Source organism: Terrapene carolina, unplaced genomic scaffold (genome assembly GCF_002925995.2).
Source record: "Terrapene carolina triunguis isolate 2854851 unplaced genomic scaffold, T_m_triunguis-2.0 Scaffold192, whole genome shotgun sequence".
NCBI classification, from domain to species: domain Eukaryota; kingdom Metazoa; phylum Chordata; order Testudines; family Emydidae; genus Terrapene; species Terrapene triunguis.
In genome coordinates this window covers 2,994,859-3,015,656 of record NW_020664543.1, presented here as the reverse complement: position 1 = coordinate 3,015,656, position 20,798 = coordinate 2,994,859, and the positions used below count along the sequence as shown (strand labels likewise).

At 53.4% G+C, this 20,798-nt stretch overlaps 2 protein-coding genes across 2 annotated transcripts; one reads left to right on the top strand and one right to left on the bottom strand.

Moving 5' to 3' along the window:
- The first annotated feature begins 9,804 nt into the window (after positions 1-9,804).
- On the top strand, positions 9,805-11,816 carry PDE6G (phosphodiesterase 6G). The gene is made up of 3 exons (XM_024212388.1): positions 9,805-10,058; positions 10,976-11,016; positions 11,689-11,816. The coding sequence occupies exons 1-3, from the start codon at positions 9,913-9,915 to the stop codon at positions 11,763-11,765; spliced, it is 264 nt and encodes an 87-aa protein (XP_024068156.1). The 5' UTR covers positions 9,805-9,912; the 3' UTR covers positions 11,766-11,816.
- A 2,221-nt stretch (positions 11,817-14,037) lies between these two features.
- TSPAN10 (tetraspanin 10) lies at positions 14,038-19,553 on the bottom strand. The gene is made up of 3 exons (XM_026654617.1): positions 19,425-19,553; positions 15,449-16,053; positions 14,038-14,381 (listed from the first exon to the last, which is right to left on the bottom strand). Exons 1-3 carry the CDS (start codon positions 19,551-19,553, stop codon positions 14,057-14,059), a joined length of 1,059 nt encoding a protein of 352 aa, XP_026510402.1. The 3' UTR covers positions 14,038-14,056.
- Positions 19,554-20,798: the final 1,245 nt, after the last annotated feature.

Below are 20,798 nucleotides of genomic sequence, written 5' to 3'. Positions count from 1 at the left end.
GACTAGATAAATAGTCCTCTCTCTCCCCTGATGCACGGCCAGCTGGGCTCCCCTCCGGATCCTCAGCACTGCTTCCTCACCCAGCTGCTTGGTGGCTGGAGTTGAAGAGCCTAGTGCATAACCGCCGATTCCCTGGGAGAGCCTGGGAGCCCTTTAGAACCACCCTGTTTGCTGTGTCTTTCTAAACTCGTTAGAGGCGTCAGCATGTTGTAAGCACTTGTTGTTGAGGCTTTCTGGCATGTCGGCCCCTCAGATGGGGTTGGCTGCCGGAGCCCAGTGTTTCTTCTCAGAGGAGGCCTCGCTGGGGTTTGTAACCTGTCCCATCCTCCTCCTGAGGAAATGGCTTTTCCTGTGGGCCAGTGGGATTTGCTGGCCCACTGGGCTCAGAGGTGACTGTATTCAGCGTGGGTACCTGTCCTTGCACAAGGGGGTTTCAGCAGTTACCAAGCAATGGCACCAGCCTTCTGCCATGCTGCTCGTTCTGGTTAACCCTAGATGGCTGCAGCTGACTTTTGGCACCCCAGCCTAGTCGGGGCAAAGTACCCAGTCCGGGCGGTGAGCGTGTGGATTTTATCTGCATCTTGGATGAATGAAGTGTGTACGTTAGACCATTGACGGCAGATGGGATAAACTGCAAGGAGAAAGCTGGATCTGCTTGTGTTCGCAACAGGGCAGAACCTTGCTAAGCCACACTAAACCTGAGACCCTTTGTATCCCTTCGCAGCAAAGATTTAATACCGGCGCTCTAACGAGGCCGCCTGAGCCTGCACTGATTATATAGTCTGCACTCTGCCAGGCTTGCTATCGCTTAGTAAAGGGAAGCTACACTGGTCCACACACGATTAAAACCCTGTTCACCAGGCAGTGCCCTCACTTTGTTGGTTCTTTAGTGAGTTTGCTCCCTCACCTGTTACTTTGCAGCTGGTTGTGAGAATGGGGGAGGTTCCCTCGCATGAAGAAACAGCAAATGGGGTTTCTCTTCTCTTCCTGGAGGGGAGAGGGAACTACTTCTGCAGAGGTGGCTGTGTCCATCCCACCCTCTTCTGAGCAGACATTCTCACTGCAGTAGAACCAGGAGGCAGAGTGTATAAATCAGCTGCTGATTGTGGGTCCCCTTTCAGTTCTATAAGGGGGTGATAGATCCCTAGTGACACTTTGGACCTGGAGATCTCCCCCCAAAACATCTCAGTTGAGTCCAATGCACTGAACAGCCTGGCTTAGCTCTGAATTGTGAGATAAGAACATAACATTTATTTCCCTGGGCTGGAGGTTTCCTTGCTTGCTAGAGAGATAAGAACGGCCGTACTGGGTCAGACCAAAGGTCCATCTAGCCCAGTGTCCTGTCTACCGACGGTGGCCAATGCCAGGTGCCCCAGAGGGAGTGAACAGGACAGGTAATGATCAAGTGATCTCTCTCCTGCCATCCATCTCCACCCTCTGACAAACAGTCTAGGGACACCCTTCCTTACTCATCCTAGCTAATAGCCATTAATGGACTTAACCTCCATGAATTTATCCGGTTCTCTTTTAAACCCTGTTATAGTCCTAGCCTTCACAACCTCCTCAGGCAAGGAGTTCCACAAGTTGACTGTGCACTGTGTGAAGAAGAACTTCCTTTTATTTGTTTTAAACCTGCTGCCTATTCATTTCATTTGGTGACTCCTAGTTCTTGTATTATGGGAATAAGTAAATAACTTCTCCTTATCTACTTTCTCCACATCACTCATAATTTTATATACCTCTATCATATTCCCCCTTAGTCTCCTCTTTTCCAAGCTGAAAAGTCCTAGCCTCTTCAATCTCTCCTCATATGGGACCCGTTCCAAACCCCTAATCATTTTAGTTGCCCTTCTCTGAACCTTTTCAGTGCCAGTATATCTTTTTTGAGATGAGGAGACCACATCTGTACGCAGTATTTGAGATGTGGGCATACCATTGATTTACATAAGGGCAATAATATATTCTCCCTCTTATTCTCTATCCCCTTTTTAATGATTCCTAACATCCTGTTTGCTTTTTTGACCGCCTCTGCACACTGCGTGGACATCTTCAGAGAACTATCCACGATGACTCCAAGATCTTTTTCCTGATTTGTTGTAGCTAAATTAGCCCCCATCATATTGTATGTATAGTTGGGGTTATTTTTTTCAATGTGCATTACTTTACATTTATCCACATTAAATTTCATTTTCATTTCAATAAACAGCAAAAAGCAACTTTGGGGATTTTACAATCAAAATTGCAGTTGAGTGCAGAGCTGCAGTGCTGGGCTTTGCTGAATAGGGGCTTGCAGCCGTGCGATCGGATCTTGGGCTCTCTCAAGAGCAGGGGTAATCAGCGTTTGCATGGGGGACCTGCACTGAAAACCCAGGTAGTGTAAGAGAGCTGTTCCCTTGGGGTCAGTGCTGGGCCATTGCCCCAGTGTGGTGCTAGGGGGCTCTGTGCTGCTGCGGGTGCAGGTTTTTGAAGTGGGATCTAAAACCAGCCTGCTGACCGCTCAGGTTGGTCAGTGTGTGATTTTTAGCTGGGGAGTCCCGCTCCGATTGAAGTGTGAACAATTGCCTGCTGCCTCCTTAAATCCACCCTGTTGCTTCCACTGCATACGGTGGCCTTCGCTGTCTCCTCTGAGAATGGTTCGCTGGCAAATGGCTGTGGTGCTCCTCCCCTAGATATGGCTGCATTTCAGGGATTTGGGCATCTGTGAAGGGAGCGCGCACTGTATGACTGGAGGAGGATGGTGGAGAGTCTGTTCCCTGCCTCCAGGAGACGCAGCACAGACGGCCTAGCCTGGCATGCAAGGGGCATGGGTGGCTTTAAAGCGACATTTGTGTCTCGGGGCTGCTGTGGTGGTCAAAATGACGCAGGCATAAATAATTTTGCAGCACCTTCCAAGAGCTGCCTAGTGGCAGCTGTGCCATCTGGCGCAGCACAGAAGCTCTGTCGTGGCATGTGCTGTGGAGCCCCACCTCCTGTACCACGCCTGGCAGGGCAGCTGACCCAGAGCTGCCTGGGTGGTGCAGTGCTTTGCCCCGATGGAATTTCCTGCCGCACCTGGCACCACAGATCTGCTCCCCCGCCCCACGCACCCTGGAGTGGTGTAGAGGGGCTGCGGAGGAATCTGTTCCGCATTCTTTGTGCTAAATGACAGCATTTTTCTCCCATTTGCTATGGGGTCTGTGTCAGAAAGCACCAGCCCCCCTACAACGCTGCCCTCCAGAGCAGTGCCCTTGGCTGCAGAGTCTGAGATTAATGAAGTCTTGACGGAAACCAACCCCCCCAGCTGCAGAATCTGGCTAATGAAGTCGGGTGCCACTAAGACCTGCTAGCTATTTAGCAGTGTGCACTCCTAAAACTCAAGATGGAATCCGTAATTAACAGGGGTCCTTGTCTTTATCAGAAAAGTGACCAGTTCAGCTGGTGTCCTTAAAACATTCCTGGATTCGCATAATCCTATTTGCTGAAGCCTGACTAATTGTAATTAGTGGAAGGGCCTGAAGCTCAATTAAAGTGTACTGAGATTATGCCTTTTTATAATTGCTTTAGTGCCAGGGGATTAGCTTTGGAATGATACTCATCCAGCAGACAGACTGGTGCTTCCACAGGAAACCTGGGCCAAGAACTTGAGCAGTGATCAGAAGAAGTACTTGATAGTCAGTTGACCCATAGGACTCCCTGTCAGATATTTATTGTCAACTGGGGCCAACACCTTTGCCGTGGTCAGAAAAGGATTAGACAGTCCTATGGAGAATGGGGAACATCGGCCGTGACAGTAGATGGGATTAAAATGGGGAAGGGATATCAACTCTCATGCTTCGCTCCTAGGGGATAGGAAGAAACTTCCCCAGTGGACGGATAAGGAATAACCTGCCCATTATGTAGCCTCTTGTGCCTTCCTCTGAAGCAGCCTAGCCGTGGCCACGGTCGAGCACTGGGGACCGAAGTAGGTGGTCCCTTTCTTCTGCTCCACTCTGGCAATTCCTAGGTTTCTAAGAATACCAAACAGCAAATTACCCAGCAGTAACGACCGCCCCTTGCATTAGTACCCAAGGCCAGTATTTGCAAAGGTAGGCACCTGAATCCATGCTTGGTTGCTAAGTAACTAGTCTGATTTTTCCAAGTGGCTCGGGGCCCTGTGGCTTTCATTTACTTCATCGGCACAGGAGGGGGCCTTACAGCTTTGCTAGCCTCGGCCAGGAGGGTGCTGTCATATGAGGTAGCATGCCAGAGTCCCAGGCCCTTGGTGACCTCACTGCTTTTCAAGATCAGACAGCAGCTTGGGATCCATATGGGCTGAATCTGGGGCCCATCCCTCGTTATCATGGGGTTTCCTGTCTCGTAAGAACCTCGGGGCAGGGACTTCGTCTCCTGGTTTGTTTGGTGTCACACGTTAATTGCACTATATCTGCTATTAATTAATGTCTTTGCTCAGCTTGTGTGCTCCTTGGACTGTCTGATGAATACACGTGCATGCAGCACCTAGCACAATGGGCCGGGATCCATGGGTGGGCCCTCTAACCATATGGCAATACACATAATGAGTCGGAAGGGAAATGTCATGTGCCCATAGGCCGAGCTTGGTGAACACTGCAAAGATCTGGGCCCACTTTCCGAGCCCCGTTGCAGTCGCTTTGCACGGGCTTCTAGCAAATGTGGTTCATGGCAGGAGCGTTCTGAGAATCGGCCCATTTGACCCCAATATTGCAGATTTGTGCAAAGCACATTTTAAATTGGCAGCTGGGGCAGCAGGTTCTGAAAGGGCCAGTCGAGGATCCTGCGCTCAGCCTAGCTCTGCTGTCTGGGATATTTGTGACGGCCGAGTTGCAGGCTGAAGTCTGCTCATGAGAACTCCCAGGTCGTTGATTGCCAGCCAGGGATCTCCCAACAACAAGCTTCTAAACTGAAGAGGAGGCAAAATCCAGCTAATAAATTATTTGCTAGGAGTTGTTCTACCCCAAACACACCATTGCACACTGAAATATTGTGCAGAGCCAGAGAGATGAGCAAATGCCCCTCTGGAACAATAAAATACACAGTCAAACGGGCGGGAACGGACAGTGTGTTATGGTAGCATTACCCCAACGCCCTCTCTCTCACCCACATGCTCATCTCCTCCACCCCGACTGATGTACACACCATTAGAAATGAGATCAGCTTACCCATTTCTAAAGGAAGGGTCATAATCCTATTAGCCAGGAACAGAATAAACCCACCCGCCCGCAAGAACCATCCAGAGTGTCGTCTATAGGACACGGACCCATCGCAGAGCGTCAGAGCTGGCTGGGGCTAGTGCCAGCCCAGTGCAGCTGGCCCTGTGAAACATCTGCAGCGGGGTAAGTAATCCCCACTGCTTTCAATACACCAAGTGTAGCTGTTCTTCAGCGTCTTACGTAAGGTGCCTGTGCTCCAGCCTTCGTCTCGCTCACGTCCCTGTCTCGGTCTACTTCTGCCACCTGCGTGAGACTGTACTTCCTTTCCTTGGTCTTTAAAATCCTAGTCGGTCCCTCCGCTGCGCTCTGAGGGGCGAAGGGGGTCGTTACTCTAGGCCGTGGGGCCGTTAGCCGATGTGGGGCGGATTCGAATCTTATCAGACTGTTGGCATGAACTGGTCCAAGATAGCTAGTCTGGACAGGCACCGAAGAACCAAACTAGATAATAGCTGGGGTGCTCCAAGCGGTCCTCGTACTTCCAGCCTGCTGAAGGAGCCGCCGAGTGCCCGTAGCAAACCTCTGGGCGGCTCGGTCCGTTTCCAAAGGCTCAGGACCGGAGTTGGTCACGATGGGTGAATTTTCAAAGCAAAACTTTAAAACATGAATTTTATGGGATTTTTTAACTGGACTGTTTTGAGTTTTTGCTCTTTCCCCTTTTCCAGTTGCGAAGTGGGGTGGGTGGATCCTGGAAACGGCGCTGGGGGAGGGGGGGTCATAGAAAATTTCAGAGAGAAGGGAAATGTTCCTTTTGCAAAAAGGCTGGTTTTGTTGAAAACTGTTTTGAAAGGGAGAGTGTTGACCGGCCGCTCGGATTAGTGCCGCTCTGGGGATTTGCAGAGGAGGCAGGATACACAGATCCGTCCAGTTGTTGTTTGCAGAAGTTTTTTCCTCTGGCTTGCTGTGGATTAGGTGCTGAGGGCCTGCTCCAAAGCCCCTGAGCTGATGGGAAGACTCCCACTGCCTTCAGTGCCTGTGGATCAGTCCCCAAATGTTTCTGAGACAATAGTTAAACTAAAGCCTTACTAGAGAGAGGACCTGCAACAGCTGCTGACCCTGGTCCCTATCCTCCAAACAGGCACATGTTGCCCTATTGCCCAGGAGACTGCTTAATAGATTACACCTATGCTTCACTTTATTATTTGCATGGATCAGAGCCCCGGTGAGCTAGGGGCTGCACAGCTTAGTCTGAATGCGCCAGCCAGCCAGCGGGGTAAAGAGCACGGTGAAGTGACGTCATCAAGACATGGCAAAGGCAAGGCTAGAATCCAAGTCTCCTGACTCGCAGCCTTGCAGACCAGACCACCCCCGCACTGAGAGGCGTTGGTAACAGAAGGGAATGCCCCTGATTACAGAACACCGAGTGGGGTGAAGGGGATGCTCCGCAGTTGGAGAAGCCAGGAGGACAGTCTTTCGAAGGGGCAGCGTTTGGGAACTGCACAGGTGGCTGGGTCGGGGATCACTGAAATCCCTCACAGGTAAGGGGCTGTATGACAGCACTCGCTGTTGAAGACCCAAGCTTCATTGGAGGCACCTCCTAACTCTCATCATTTATCCACCAGAAATAAACCCTAGGGGCTAGAATCTGGCCTCTTGATGCCCAGGGGCTAGTAGGCTATTGAGTAGCCGGGGAGGGCTGCTTGCGGGATAGCATACTAGCCCACGGGCTTTGGGAGACCAGCATCTGGCCTTTAAAAACCCATTTCTCCTTTCACAAATTATATATATGCCTTGCTAAATTGCCTGTGGTTTTACTTGGGAGTGACTGGAATGGGTGATGCTTTGCTTGTTTTGCCCTGGAACGGAGACGTTTCCTGGGGACAGAAGACTGACACTGCTGCAGAAACCATTAGAAACAATGGAGTGATAGTAATTTACCAACCCCGAGCATTCAAGAAACCATGAGTCAGCGCCCTCCCCTCTCCAAAAAATACAAGATTGGCTTTAAAAAAATCATGAGAGGGTTTTTTCCATTATTTCTCTGGTCTCTAGGGTTTGCGTTCCGTATGCCACTGCTAGAAAATTACTACGCTGAAATCCCTGCGTCATGGCATGATGCAGGGGGCCTGGGGCTTTAAGAAAAACACCAGCTCTGAGACTTGTGATAAAATCATGAGAGCTGGCAACCTGGAGGCGAGTTTGGGTTCCCAGGCACAATCGGGCCGGACGCTAACGCCCGAGGAGAAGTCATGGATGCTGCACTCCCCCCAGTTATTCCGGTCTCGTGTTTCACAGGAACGAATAGTGAAAGCGCTGTGTCCCACACAGCTACTGGTAAAAGAACAGCATTGAGGCTGGCGAGCGGAGTGCAGGAACCCACAAACTGGCAGGCTGGACGAGAGCAGGGATCCATCTACGCCAGTGGCCAGCCCCAGCTTTTTCAGAACATTTCCCGCCCCCCGCCCCAGCCCCAGGCAATTCTAGGATAACATTTCCACCTACTCCTTTCAAAGGTCAGTTCATGGCCTGAAACATGAAGGGCCCTTCCAAACTTTGGGTGCGGGGGGAGATTGTTTTTAACTCATGGATGTTTTCATTACCCACAGAAGTGTTCAGCCTTTTTGTGGGTCCAGCTAAGCTTGTGGCCTCAATGGCGTCTTGTGGCAATGAGTTCTGCAGGATAACTGGGCCCTGTGTAAACTTTTTCCTCATATTGGTTTTAAATCTGCTGCTTTTCACTGATTGAGTGGCCTCTTCTTGTGCTCTGAAGGATACATTGAAATCACCTACCTGCCTTCTCTCTCCAGTCATTATGTTGTATTCTTTATAATAATAATATAGGTATATCTCCATATCTCATAGAGCTGGAAGGGACCTTGAAAGGTCATCGAGTCCAGCCCCCTGCCTTCACTAGCAGGACCAAGTACTGATTTTTGCCCCAGATCCCTAAGTGGCCCCCTCAAGGATTGAGCTCACAACCCTGGGTTTAGCAGGCCAATGCTCAAACCACTGAGCTATCCATCCCTCCCCCTTTCATCATGTCCCTTTATATTTATCTCCTAACAGCTCCGTCCTTCCCCTCAAAAGCTAGAAAATGCCAGAATTAAGCTTGCCCGTGTAACCTTAATTCTGCCCTTGGTGGGTATGCATTGTGGGACAGTCTCATTACATGATCAAACTGTCGCTCGACTAGGCTATTTTCACAGCCCCAGAGAAGGGAAATGCAACCAGCAGCATCCACAGTGAACTGTCTCTGAGAGCTCATTTTAAATGCTAATCTTGCGACACATTAGCTGTAGACCTGGATCTCTGTCTTTTGAAATATATATGACTTTTAGCTCAATTGGGACCCAATAACTCCTGTGCTTGCAGCAGCCCATACTGACACATGTGCTGGATCAGCGCCCTGGAGCGCAGACTTCAGGGCCTGCAGTCCCAGGGAGAAAGGACCTGTTTTGTCCTTGCAAACGCACAGTTTAAAACAAGCCAGCAGGGACGTTTCAGTCCCACGCAGGTGCTGTTCCCGTCCTTGTTAACACGCTGTGGCACGTTATCCGCCATGCACACGGCTAAGCGTGTGACCCCAGGGCTTTCTGCACACTAACCGGCGGGAAGAGACCTCTGCACAGTGCTGGGCCCAGCAGCCGAGCTGACCTTGCATGCTCAGATCTTCCTTTTGCCAGGACGCCAGCTGCTCCCAGCACCCAGTGTCAGAAGCAATAACAGCACCCAGCAAAGAGCCTCCCAGATTCATTCAGCCCTCTCTGCCCTCAGGTTCCCGACAGGCTTGGAATGAGAGTCGGGATGGTGGAGGTCGGGGGAGAAGGAGCAAACAGTTGTAACTTCAGGGATTTGCTGTTTAAAGAAATAGACGCTAAAGCCCCCGCTTTGTCCCATGTCAGTGTCCTTGCAGTAATGAGCTTAGAGCTGTCTGAGCTCAGCTAATTCCAAGGTTGCAGGAGCTTTTCTTCTGCAGCAGGCGTGGGGGGCCTGGCAAGTGGGTCACCGAGCCATGGAACGGAGCCCTGGCCCACTCTGGGCGGGTGAGTGGCTAAAGCTTTCGTTTAAAAGGCATGGGAGGGGTCTGCATCCCACTCCCTAGCTAGCCAGCACTGTTCTTGGCCTCTTGTATGCACCAGCCCCCTGGGCGGGAGGGCCAGAGCTGACTGGGGGTTGGCCACCCAGCTCCCACTCGTTCCCAGGAGCTGGGTAGCTACGGCCCCTTGCGGGCACTGAAAATCTCCATCCAGGGTCACGGGTGGGGATTGAACTGTGGCTGCTCCGCACCAGAAAGCGCATCCCCCTGCCCCACGAGCGAAAGCGGTAACAGGCTGTCAGTTAGTGAGTCAGCCACTAGAGGGAGGTGTGATCCCATGCACCACCCATCTTGCACCCAGATTCCCTGCTCCCAGGAGCGAGCAGCCTTGGGTGACCCACACCCGCTGGGGTGCCGCTGCGTCCCCCCTCTAGCAGCAGCTGGGTTGAGGCGCCTGCTGCTACACCCTGCGCTAAGAGGGGTGGGTCTAGTTCAGGCACAGAGACTTGGGCATCTAGATCCCTTCCAGCTGCCGCTAGCCCACCCAGGAAGGCAGTAGTACGTTTGCATTGATGGCCCGTCTCAGCAGGCACCGTGGGCCACCATCGCCTTGCTCCCCTCACGTAGCCAATTCTCTTTCCTTCTCTCTGCCTCCAAACGTGTGACTTGCAGGGAGAAGCCGGGACCTGGAGCCAGGGGGACTGCACCAGCAGCTGACACCCCACCGCAGCCATGAGCCTGGAGCCCCCAAAGCTGGAGATCAAGTCGGCCACCAGGGTGACTGGAGGGCCAGTCACCCCCAGGAAAGGGCCCCCCAAATTCAAGCAGAGGCAAACCAGGCAGTTCAAGAGCAAGCCACCCAAGAAGGGGACCCAAGGGTGAGCACGTAGGGTGGGAGTGCTGCTCTCGCAGAGTCTGGTCTCCCTGTACCGGTGAGCAGGCAGGGCATGGTCCCCGGCAGATGCCAACGGTGACTTGCCTAACCCAGGGGCTCAGTGCACTGCCAGCCCCTTCTGGCCAGGACTAACCTCTGGGCCTGGGCTCTGCCCCCCAGCTGTAACAGCTGCAACCCCTGAGCATTTAATCCCCAGAGAGCTCGGGGGCGGGGCAGTCTCACAGCAGAGCCCTGCCCTCATCCACTCCCCCCCCGAATAGTGTCTTTAGGGGAACCCATGTGAGGCTAGAGGGGACTCGAGCAGGTCGGGGTGGCAGGACAGCCCAACAATGCGGAAGGAGGGGAGCCGCTGGCAACAGAGCAGGGAGACCTTGGTGGGGGCTTTAACAAAGAGAAAGGAGTGCCCCGAACAGCAGCGAAATGAGAGACCACCCATTGCACCGAGAACCAGAGTCATGAAGGTCTTCTCACCCCTATCGCCCGTTCACTGACCACGTCCAGGGAGACGCAGCCAGCCGGGGGCTCAGCAGTTCATGCAGGACAACGCAGCAGTGGGATTCTGCAGGACTCGGCAGAGCAGACCGGGTGTCAGGTCTTCTGCAAAGGCTCCACACCCAGAGTGAACTGCCTAGAGCTCAGTTCTCCCTTAGGGGACAAAGAACCACAGCCACCCCACTGCCCTACGGTGCTGTGGGGACTGAGGCAATGGGCTCTTTCAAGGCTGGGTTTCTGGCCAGTAAGCCAGCGAGGGGTATTTGCTGGAGAGGCTCCCTCTGTCCAGCCCCTCGTCCCACACCCCTCCATGCAGAGCTGGGGGTCACAGCTCGCTGGGGGTGGGCAGGGATGCTCCCGGCTGAGCCCAGGGCAGGGAGAGTGATGTAATGGTGTCTCTCCTTGCAGGTTCGGTGATGACATCCCTGGCATGGAGGGGCTGGGAACAGGTAACCGAGCAGCTGGTGCTTGACTGGTTTGGAAATAGGGAATGTGTTGCATATGAAAGGGAGAGATTAACGTCAGGGGCCAGGCCGCCCCCACCCTGCTCTGCAGAGGCACCTCAGCCCTGGGGAGAGGCTCACAGCTGTGCAGATATCAAACCCCCTCTGCATTTCCACCACGGCTTGTGCTGGACTCTCCTCCCCCCCAGCTCAGCCCTGACCTGCAGCTCCCCACCCCCTTGGTCCCCTCCGGAGAAGTGGCTGCCAGCCGAGCCCTGACTGGGTTTGCTGTGGATAAATGGAACCAGGAGAGACTGCACATGGGTCAATTTCACATATGGCCTAAAGCAGGACTTGAACTTGTGCCTTAATTCCCTGTGCCGCCCCGTCCCTCCCCCTTTGCAGGCCCCATTCCCCCTGCACCAGAGAATGAACTTCCAGAACAAAGGCAGAGTGCCCGGGGGAGAGCTCTGCCCTGGGTAAACAGGGCCCAGCCCCGTGGCACCGATCTCCACTGGACAGGCAGGACGCGCTGGCATGGAACGAGCCAACTGGGACTAGGGGCGCCCAGAGCAGGGACAATGCCAAGCAGCAGTGCTGGGGAGAGCGCTTTGCCCAGACAGCAGCCAGACCCTGGCTCACGCTGACACCTGCCTCTCTCTGGTTTTCCCCTTTCAGACATCACCGTGATTTGCCCCTGGGAAGCTTTCAGTCACCTGGAACTCCACGAGCTGGCGCAGTACGGCATCATCTAGCCAGCCCTGAGCGTGTGTCTCATGGCAGCCCTCGGATTGTCACTATTTATACAGAGGGGGCTGCAGCGCTTTTGCTGCTAGTGACCAGACCAGCCTGAACAAGCTCTTTAAAATAAACACGCTCAGTCAAATCTGCTCTGAGTCTGACCTGGCTTTCCGAGCCAGCTCTATTCCACCCTTGACTCTCCCATGCAGCTTGGACATGTTGCTTAACACGGGATTTCCCCAAACACGCTGTGTACCACCAGTCTCACTCACCTCTCAGCTTGCCCAGCCTGCTGGAGCCAGGCCAGTGGGATTTGGCATTTAACGTGTGCTAATTGTTTGAAAGCCCTGGAATTTTCACTAGGGCTGCAGACTCAGCAAACAGGGGAGTGGGGGGAGCCGCGGCTGCAGTGTGAAGTGTAGAATGATCCTCCCTCTGTTGTGGATTAGCAGCCTTGTCTGCGTGATGTTCTTCACAGATGCCTAGGGCTGGGGCAGGTTCTCTCTCTGCAGGAGCCAGGGTAGCTTTACATTACCATAAACTGCAGAAGGTGGATTATATGGGCTAATTACCAGCACTTGCCAAAACCCAGGCATCACCCCCCCCACCAAGCCTCCCCATTTTTCAGTGAAAATGCTTTCAGACAGACATCCCCCCCAAGGCCAGGCAGCTCTCCTCCTTAAAACTTCCCCTGCCCCTTGTCTCAAAACATGCTTCTCAGGCAAGAAGCAGGCAGCCCCGGGGACATGCAGCCACCTCTGGGGAGGAGCAGAGAACTCCCTGCTTGCAGGGGGTGGGCTCCACAGAGGCAGCATAAACCCTGGCTGCTTGGGTGAAAGGAGGGGGCCAAGGTTCAAGGTGTTTTGTGGTACTGATTTGAGAGAAGCTGCTTGTGTAAGCAGCTCTGGAAGCTGGGAGCCCGGCCTCCTTTGCCCATGGATAATTGATACAGCTGTGCCAGGAGGCGAGGCAGAGGGAGCAGCTGGGGCAGTTTCCCACTCAGCACAAAGCCCTAATTGAGCACTTCACATCCTGCAAGGGCCGGGCAAACATTAGTCACCCGGAGATTCCCCTTGGGGGTGGGAGGGGAAGGAACCGGGGGCAGAGGATGCCGTAGCATGCGGGCTGCACCAAGCAGGCCAGCTAGGAGCCTCTGAGTCAGCCGGGCTGGGCCAGGCCGGGCCGGGGCAGCCAGCACTGGCGTTCAAGGCTCAGCTCTGCACAGCCAAGCAGGGCCACGGCTCTGTTCTGCAGGCTGCATCTCATTGCAAGGCCTGGCTGAGGCCCAGTGCAGTCAGCGGAGGGGGCTGTTGGATTGGGCCTTTAACCCCCGCCCCTGCTGAGGGTAGGGCAATCTGGCCCTTCACTTCCCACGGCCAGGAGTGGGCTTAAGGGGAAGCGAGATGGCCGCCGCTGGGCGCGTCCGGCCTAGACCTGCAAGGCAGCGGTTTCTAGCAGCGGAGCAGTTGGACTCAGCGATTGTCACTCCTCGGGGGCTCACTTGCTCTGTCTGCCCTGCATGGTATCTCACTGGGGGGGAGTGGCCCTTCCCAGGCACTCCCTCCTCTACAGTCATGGTACAGGTAGAGATTTATTTGCCAGGTAACTACAAAGCTTTCCAGCCCCAGCTGGGCAGGGCACGGCCTCCCCACAGCAAGCCGGAGATGGGAGGCAGGCAGCACACAGGGGCTGGAGACGGGGGGGGGGCATAGGAACTCTTGCACTCAGCTGAAGGCCTGGGGTTCCCCCCTCCGTGACAGAGGTCAGAGCTGCTGAGAGAGGGTCTCCTAGCAGCAGTCAGGTGCAGGTGGGCTGTTTCTCCTGCACACGCCCTGCTGCTCCAGCCAGGCACAGAGGGATCAACTCTGATCTCCCGCAGCCCAGGGAGCCGCTGAAGCAGGCTCAGTGGGGCCAGTGGAGTTCCCTGCTTGGGCCAGACTAGTCCCAGAACTAACCCCCCCTCCCACCAGCGGCCCTCTTGCCAGTGCACGGGGGGCTTTTCTTGGCGTGGTTCCACCCCCTTTTCACGGGACACCAGCTGGAACGATAGCGCCGTTTCACACTGGAATCAGCGTGTCCACCGAGGGGGTCACGCCGAGACAACGAGCCCGGCTTAGATTCACACCGGAGCTTCTACCAGACAGCCTTTCCCACAGCACAAGGCCTCAGAGAACCCGAGCTCAGCAGTGGGCCCAGCCCGTCCATCTTGCCCTGCTGGACAGCGGTTCAGAGCCCCCGTTTCTATCACATCGGCTTGAAGCTCCACCCCAGGATCCAGCCCTGACTTCCAGCCACGGGCGGCGAGTCACCAAGCCCCTGGCTGCCGCCCTCGCGCTCTGGCAAATGCCAGGTCTGCCAGTAACTTGGTTGCCAGTAAGAAGCCTCCGACTTCAACCAGGATCAGAAACACAAAGCAGGCGCTCAGCACCCCCCTGTGACTGTGAAGCCACCGGCTCAGCTGGGGCGCGCAGCCGCCGAGGGAGATGATACTTTGAGCCGCAAACTCCTCCATGCCGAGGGCTCCGAAGCCACACTGGGAGTTTGTGATGGTGCCGTTCTCCAGGGGATTCAGACAGCAGGAAGCGGGAACACCGCAGGCTTGCACACCGGGGGAGCTGCAGTTAAAATACCTGTGAGGGACCAAAAAGAATCCATCAGTCTCTCGGGGGGTGACTGGAGGACCCCAGTGCTTTGGTGCTCACCATCGCAGCAGCCGGCGCTGCTCACTGCGAGCAGAGAGAACCCCTGAGCTGCAGCTTCGGGGTCCATCTCCCACGGCCAGGAAAGGCTGCAGCGGTTCTACTCTGAGACCCCTCTGTTAAGTGGGCCAAGCTGCACTAGGCTCGAATCGGAACTGGAGCACAAGTCTGGGGTTGGCGGTTGGAACCTGAGCAGAAACGTTACCTGCCAGCCCCTCTCTCAGGTTGGTTTAATGGTGTCATTTCCTCAGCCCACCCCCGCTCCCACACCCCACCAGGAGATAGACTCCCCACCATATACAAATGCACGTGCCAGCCAAGCAATAGAGGGAGGGCCCAGAGCCTTGAGGTTGCACCGGAGCTGCCCTGCCCTGCCCTGCAGTTTCTCTGGGTTTTTGTAAGAAGAAAAAGCAAAGCAAAGAGCCTCCCTTGCAGGAGAACGTGGGGAAGTTCGGGGCTCCAGCACTGTAGACCAGCATCTTCCCATGGCCCAATCTCGTCCGCTCACTCCTCGTGGGAACACAACAGCTTTCCTCTAGTGTCTGTCCACCCACCTGGCTCTCAGTCCACACGGAGAGCCGCCCTACGGAGGCCAGGCCCATGAGTGCTTTACAACCGCCTTGTGGAGATCTAGCCTCGCTCCCAGTACAGAAAGGAGGGGGAGCGCAGATTGTGCCTGGGCTGGTAAGTTTCCATGAGCTTTGCAAGGCGGCTTTACTATTTATTACCCTGCACCAGATGCAGCATAAGCGAGGCTGAAGGCATGTGGCTGTAACACGCCTCTTGCCCGTGTTCAGCCAGACCTGCTAGGAAGCTGCACCGGCAGCTGCAGCATGAGCTTGTAGCCAGGAGCTGAGTCAGCTGATGCTGGCTCTCCTCCATGCCAGGAGCACTTGGACTAGGAATGCCAGGGTGCTTTGCTAGCCCAAAGCCGAGATTTTCCACTGCCTCCCAAGTGAGCCAGACAACGTGGCTGTAGCCCAAACCTTTGCACTCACATGTTCATTTTCCAGTCCTGGTAGGACTCCACGCCGCAGCATTGCAAGCCCATCTGAACTTCGTCCATGATGAATCTCAGATCTGGGTCATCCTGGTACCTTAGGACAGCCACCAGCATGGTGTTCTGCAGGGAGCCCTTGATCTGGTGTCTCAGAGAATACAGTACGAGCCCGCCGAGAATCTCCAAGATGACAAAAGCGATGACTCCCCCAGTAAAGAACTTCAGCAGGCAGATGTTTTCATAGAGCGCTCCCATGCAGCCTGCCAGAGAGATGGTGCTGACGGCCAGACCCACCAGGACAAAGAAGAGCATGGGGTCAGAGCCCAGGTGGGCTATACGCTCACTTACCAGGGATTCCTTGTCCAGGAGCCCCCAGATCCCAAAGGCCAAGATCAGCAAACCCAGCACAGAGAACAAGAGGTTCCAGAGGAAGGTCAGGTACTTAATGCAATAACTGCAGGAATCCAGGTTGTGGCCGGGAGGCAGTAGAAGATCCCATTTTCCTGGGTGCTTCTCTGGCAATCCAGTGTCTGGGTCTCCAGCGGGAGAGAACAGGGGGCCAGGGACGTTGGGTGAAGAAAGCAGCTTGCCCAGTCGGCGTGCCTGATTGGTGGGAGAGAGAGAGAACAGATCATTTCCTGGCTCAGTGAGGAGCAGAAACGCACAAGCGTGTCCTCTCTTCTGGGAAGCCCTGCCCCACTGGGGCTCCTGGACAAGAGTCCAACTTGGCTAAAGTTTTTCTCGGTTGCACTTAAACTTTGTCGCTTCCCCCACCCCCTCAAAACGTTTTTTTGCAGCCTCCCTGATTATGTAGGATGTTAATGCATTGGGTTAAGGATCGATTCCCCCAGCACAATTATTGCTTAAGGAAGCGAACGTTTCAAATGGCCTTCATTAGCATGGTAAGCCCTTTGTTCTAGAACAGGGTACAAAAGAGATGCAAACTGTATCTGGATTTGCCATTCTATGAAGCCATAGAAGCAATAGCTAGATCTTCAGCTATTTAATTCCTTCTCATGCAAAACTGGCACCCCATTCAGTCAGCAGCGGGCTTCCTGAACAGCCTCTCTTCTCCGCTAATCTGCAGCCATTGTGCAAGATACTGTAGGAAATGCGTCTAACACTCCACTTCAAAGCTCTCAAAGACAGACTGTGTGGTGTGTCGGAAGAGTGAGGAGTCCCCGGGCACAGCAAGCAGTAACGTACTTGCAGTGTTGTCAACTCTCCTGATTTTGCCATGAATCTCATGATCATTATTGTTTCCTTAAAGCCCCAGCTCCTGGAGTCAAGTGGATATGGGATGATTCCAGCCTTCATTCTTTAAAGGAAAAGTAAGTTTCTAGCCCTCCTGGCTGTGCAGAAAACTTCCAAATGGGACCCCAGTGCACCCGAAAGGCTCAGAAAGCAGAAGGCCAATAAAAGAACACCACAGCTATTATTTTTACATCATTTCCTGACTTTACAGCCAATCTCCTGATTTTTGATGAGCTGACTCCTGATTTTTGAACATTTGAGGTTCAATCCTGCATAGGGCCAACAGCTGGCCCGGGTATGGGGTAGTTAGCAAAGGGGAGGGGACCAGGGACAAATGTCCTGCAAGTTTTCTGGTTGGGGGGGAGGGTTGGTGTTTTTAAAGTCCCCAGAAGGAAACGTGTCCAACGCTGGCCATTCTCTCCAAAGCTATGAGTGCGCCCATCTGGTTTTGCACCAGCGGTTCACCACTGTTGCTAGAGCTGGGAGAGCAGTAGCAGGGATCCCTCGCTGCCATGAGCAAACAAGGAGCCAGGCTCCTTAGCTGCAGCAGAAACCTATGGGGCGGTGCAGGGGAAAAGACCTTGAACTGAAAAAGAGCAGCTGTGGCAAGAGAGATTTCAGAGCTCCGAAGAGGGGCGGAGAGGGGGCACTTTTTTGTCCGGTGTTTGCTCTGCGGGGTCCGGGCCAGGACTGGGCTGCAATATGGCTAAGAGAAGAGGCTGTTCCCTGTAGCCTGTCTCTAGTCGTTGCTCTATTACCAGAAGGAGGGCAGTGTTTCTTTAGCGGTGGTTCTCCCGGTTTGCATTGATCAAGGCTGCACGAGGCGGTTACTGCCTTATACCTGTTTGTTAATACAAAGCCCATTTTAAAAAGCCAAAGTGGAAGCCGTAGACAGCCCCAGAGGCCTGTGGGTGGCATGGTGTACAGTGGCTTTGCTTTACCTTGCTCTGATCTATTGGTTTTACTCAAGCATAAGTGAGTCATTGCTTACATTGGTGATACTATCTTCCCCAGTCAAACTCAGGAGCCATAGAACAGAGCAATACAGTGCTCTACTTTGTTCCCTTCTGGCCTTCCCTTCCAAGCTCCTACATTTCACTGGGACGCTCCCTCGGGCTGCCAGGACTGTGGGTCACCTTGTTACCCCCCTGCTTCAGCAAGGGGGAGACCTGCTGGTGCTAAACTGGGGGTCAGCCCCCCAGCCTGTTTGCCTCCCAGACAATCTACCTGGAAGCTCTGCCAGCCTTTACTCTGCCCTTGGCGTACACCAGTCCCCAAATGCCTCGGAAGCCTCTCGCAGCAGTGTCCAGCCCTGGCACTGGACACTCACAGTGACCACCAAGGCCGCTGTCCCTGGAGAGACAGCATACACACAGCTGGGTCTGGGTGGCTACAAGGATCAGGACCTTTGTAATAACTTTGCACAGTGATCTAGTTATGATGAAAGCAAATACATGTTTATGAACAAAGAGCTGAGAGTGACCGAGTCACATGCGGGTCGGGCCCTGCCAGTGGAAAGAGAATGGTTACAAAGACAACAAACTGATTAGTGGTTCCCATTCCTAGTCAGTCCAGGGGGGCTTCTTCCCAGGATTCCCTCTTTGACCGAGCTGCCAATTTTCAGTCATACCAAGATCCAGGCTGTCCTGATTTCCCCACGCCCTCCAAGGGGTTTCCCCAGCAAATGGAGAACAAAATGTTCCTTTGCATCTCCTTATTGTCTTTGTTCCCACAGTCAGGATGGCCCCTGGCGTTCACACTCCAGTCTGCTCTGCCACAACAGTTTCACATCCCCTCCCAACCTGACTTAATATGCAAATGACACTTTCTTTGCCTGGCAGAACAGCTGTTTGTCCTTTCTGCCTTGTTCCAGATGTGAAAACATTCTTTCCAAATAGAGACACAATTCCCTGTACAGTCTCAGTACAGACAGTTCACTACGATGCTAGTGACCAGCGTGCCATCGGCCAGCCTTTGATACCTTACATCAGTGTTTGGGTAAGCACCATGACCGCAGAGTGTTAGGTGTGGCGAGTTTGTCAGGCCTGCTAGGACTTGCTGACAGAGTAGTGAACCACCAATGGGCCTCTGTGTCATGACAACTCACTGGGAAGCCCAGCGGAAGGGTTTGAGTGACAGACAGATGTTGGGAGGAGGAACCCTGTGCCGCCACCAGAAGAGGGGTAGGCAGGCCAATTCCATCCCAGGCCCAGCCCAGGTGCTGGAGACAGAAAGCTGAACCCAGCCTCTGCCTCATGACACCCCATGGCAAACAAGGCCTCTAGGTCCACCTTAGTTTGCTCAGCCTGATGCCAGACGTGATTAGCGTTAGTGGCAAGCACAGGAAGGGAAGCACACAGCAGATGGAGAGCAGAACTGTGGGGCGGAAGGGAGCGAATGACTTCGGGAACATGTTGTAACCTTAGAGATTTAAGCCAGGGCAAGAATCGGGCTCATCAGCACAAGTCAGGAGTGGCTCTTGACTTCAGTGGAGATGCTCCAGGTGTGCCCCTCCCTGACGAAGAACAGAGCTTAGGGCCAAAGGATTTTGTCCATTTCCCCCCCCCCAGAACACTGGAGACTTTTATTTTCAGGAGCTCCTAAGACCCCTGAAATCAGTTCCGGGTTTGAAGTTAAGCTGAGTCACAGAGCGTGACCCCCACATACTCCAAAGAGAAGCACAAAGCCAGGCCAGCGTGTAACACAAACCCAGGGTTTACCTCTGGTAACAACGGGCTCCTCTCATCTTCTTCCACCTTCACCTTCTTGAAGGAAAACCGCGTAGCAAAGGGGGTGACCATCATGAAGAGCTTCTCTCCTGTGCTTGCTGGGCCATGTCCAGATGTCATCCTGCGGCAGGCGTCCCCTGCTTTAGCAGGCAGAAGGATCCACAGGCGAGGCGCTGTGAGCAGCGAAGTCAGAGCTCTGGGGCTGGGCAGACACTTCGGTCAGGCTCCTATCATGTGAGAAGTCACATTTCATGGCTTAAGTAGCCCCTGCAATTAAAGAGGCCCATGCTGACTTGCGTGCCCTGAGCATACCAGTTCTTGAGCTTCTAAGAAGCTGTCTTGCCACATAGCTGTGCATACTTCAAGGTTATTTGATTAAATGACTGCAAAAAGAAATGAAGTGACCATGTTAGGGCTGTAAGTGGCAGGTAATTACTAAGAACAGGGTTCTCGAGAGATCCCCCACATCCTTCCTTATTGTCATTTGGCTGGTTGTAGTTTATTTTATTTGTTTGTAACATCCTTTCTCTAGCGGTGTCCTTCCCCTGGAGGCAATCGGAGCTTTATTACTCCGGCCTGGGGTTTACCTGCAGCAGTTGCAGGTATGCAGTGATGTCAAATTTACTATCCCCAGGGGATAGAAGCAGGCTGAGAGCTGACCCCTGCTCCCACTGACGTCACTTTCATCCATTTGGCCCTGTGAAAGCAGGTGCTTTGCATTTCTTTAGCAATCACCGGTACCATTTTCAAACACACCTAAGGAAATCAGTGGGCGTTGGCTCCCTAAATACCTTGAAGGACATGAGCCTGTGTGACTTAGGAGCCTCCATCCAATTTCCAAAAGTGACTTATAAGGAGATTTTCAAAGGCACAAAGAGCAGTTGGACACCCAACTCTCATTGAAAGTTAATGAGATTTAGGCACCTCATTTCCTTAGATGCCTTTAAAAATACCAGTCTTAGGGTCAAATTTTCAAAGGTGCCTAAGTGACTTAGGAATTTAAAGCCAGATCTACCTTAGGAACGATTTGCCAGGGTAGCTATACCTGTATAGGTTTCAGAGGGGTAGCCGTGTTAGTCTGTATCAGCAAAAAGAACGAGGAGTACTTGTGGCACCTTAGAGACTAACAAATTTATTTGGGCATAAGCTTTCGTGGGCTAAAACCCACGTCATCAGATCCGATGAAGTGGGTTTTACCCCACGAAAGCTGATGCCCAAATAAATGTGTTAGTCTCTAAGGTGCCACAAGTACTCCTCGTTCTTTATACCTGTATAGTATACCAGCAAAACGTTCCTCATGTGAGTGCCGTTTATATCCGCAAAGCTGCGTTTTTGCACTTGGTATAGCGTATTCCAGCCCCCAGC

What these genes read in the sequence shown, in the direction of transcription:
- PDE6G (XM_024212388.1), top strand. Translation starts at nt 9,913, where the DNA reads ATGAGCCTGGAGCCCCCAAAGCTGGAGATCAAGTCGGCCACCAGGGTG. An exon ending in CCCAAGAAGGGGACCCAAGG is followed by an intron (nt 10,059 to 10,975) that starts GTGAGCACGTAG and finishes CTCTCCTTGCAG; the next exon opens with GTTCGGTGATGACATCCCTG. An exon ending in CATGGAGGGGCTGGGAACAG is followed by an intron (nt 11,017 to 11,688) that starts GTAACCGAGCAG and finishes TTCCCCTTTCAG; the next exon opens with ACATCACCGTGATTTGCCCC.
- TSPAN10 (XM_026654617.1), bottom strand. Translation starts at nt 19,553, where the DNA reads ATGACATCTGGACATGGCCCAGCAAGCACAGGAGAGAAGCTCTTCATG. An exon ending in GGAGCCCGTTGTTACCAGAG is followed by an intron (nt 16,054 to 19,424) that starts GTAAACCCTGGG and finishes CCCACCAATCAG; the next exon opens with GCACGCCGACTGGGCAAGCT. An exon ending in CAGGACTGGAAAATGAACAT is followed by an intron (nt 14,382 to 15,448) that starts GTGAGTGCAAAG and finishes GGTCCCTCACAG; the next exon opens with GTATTTTAACTGCAGCTCCC.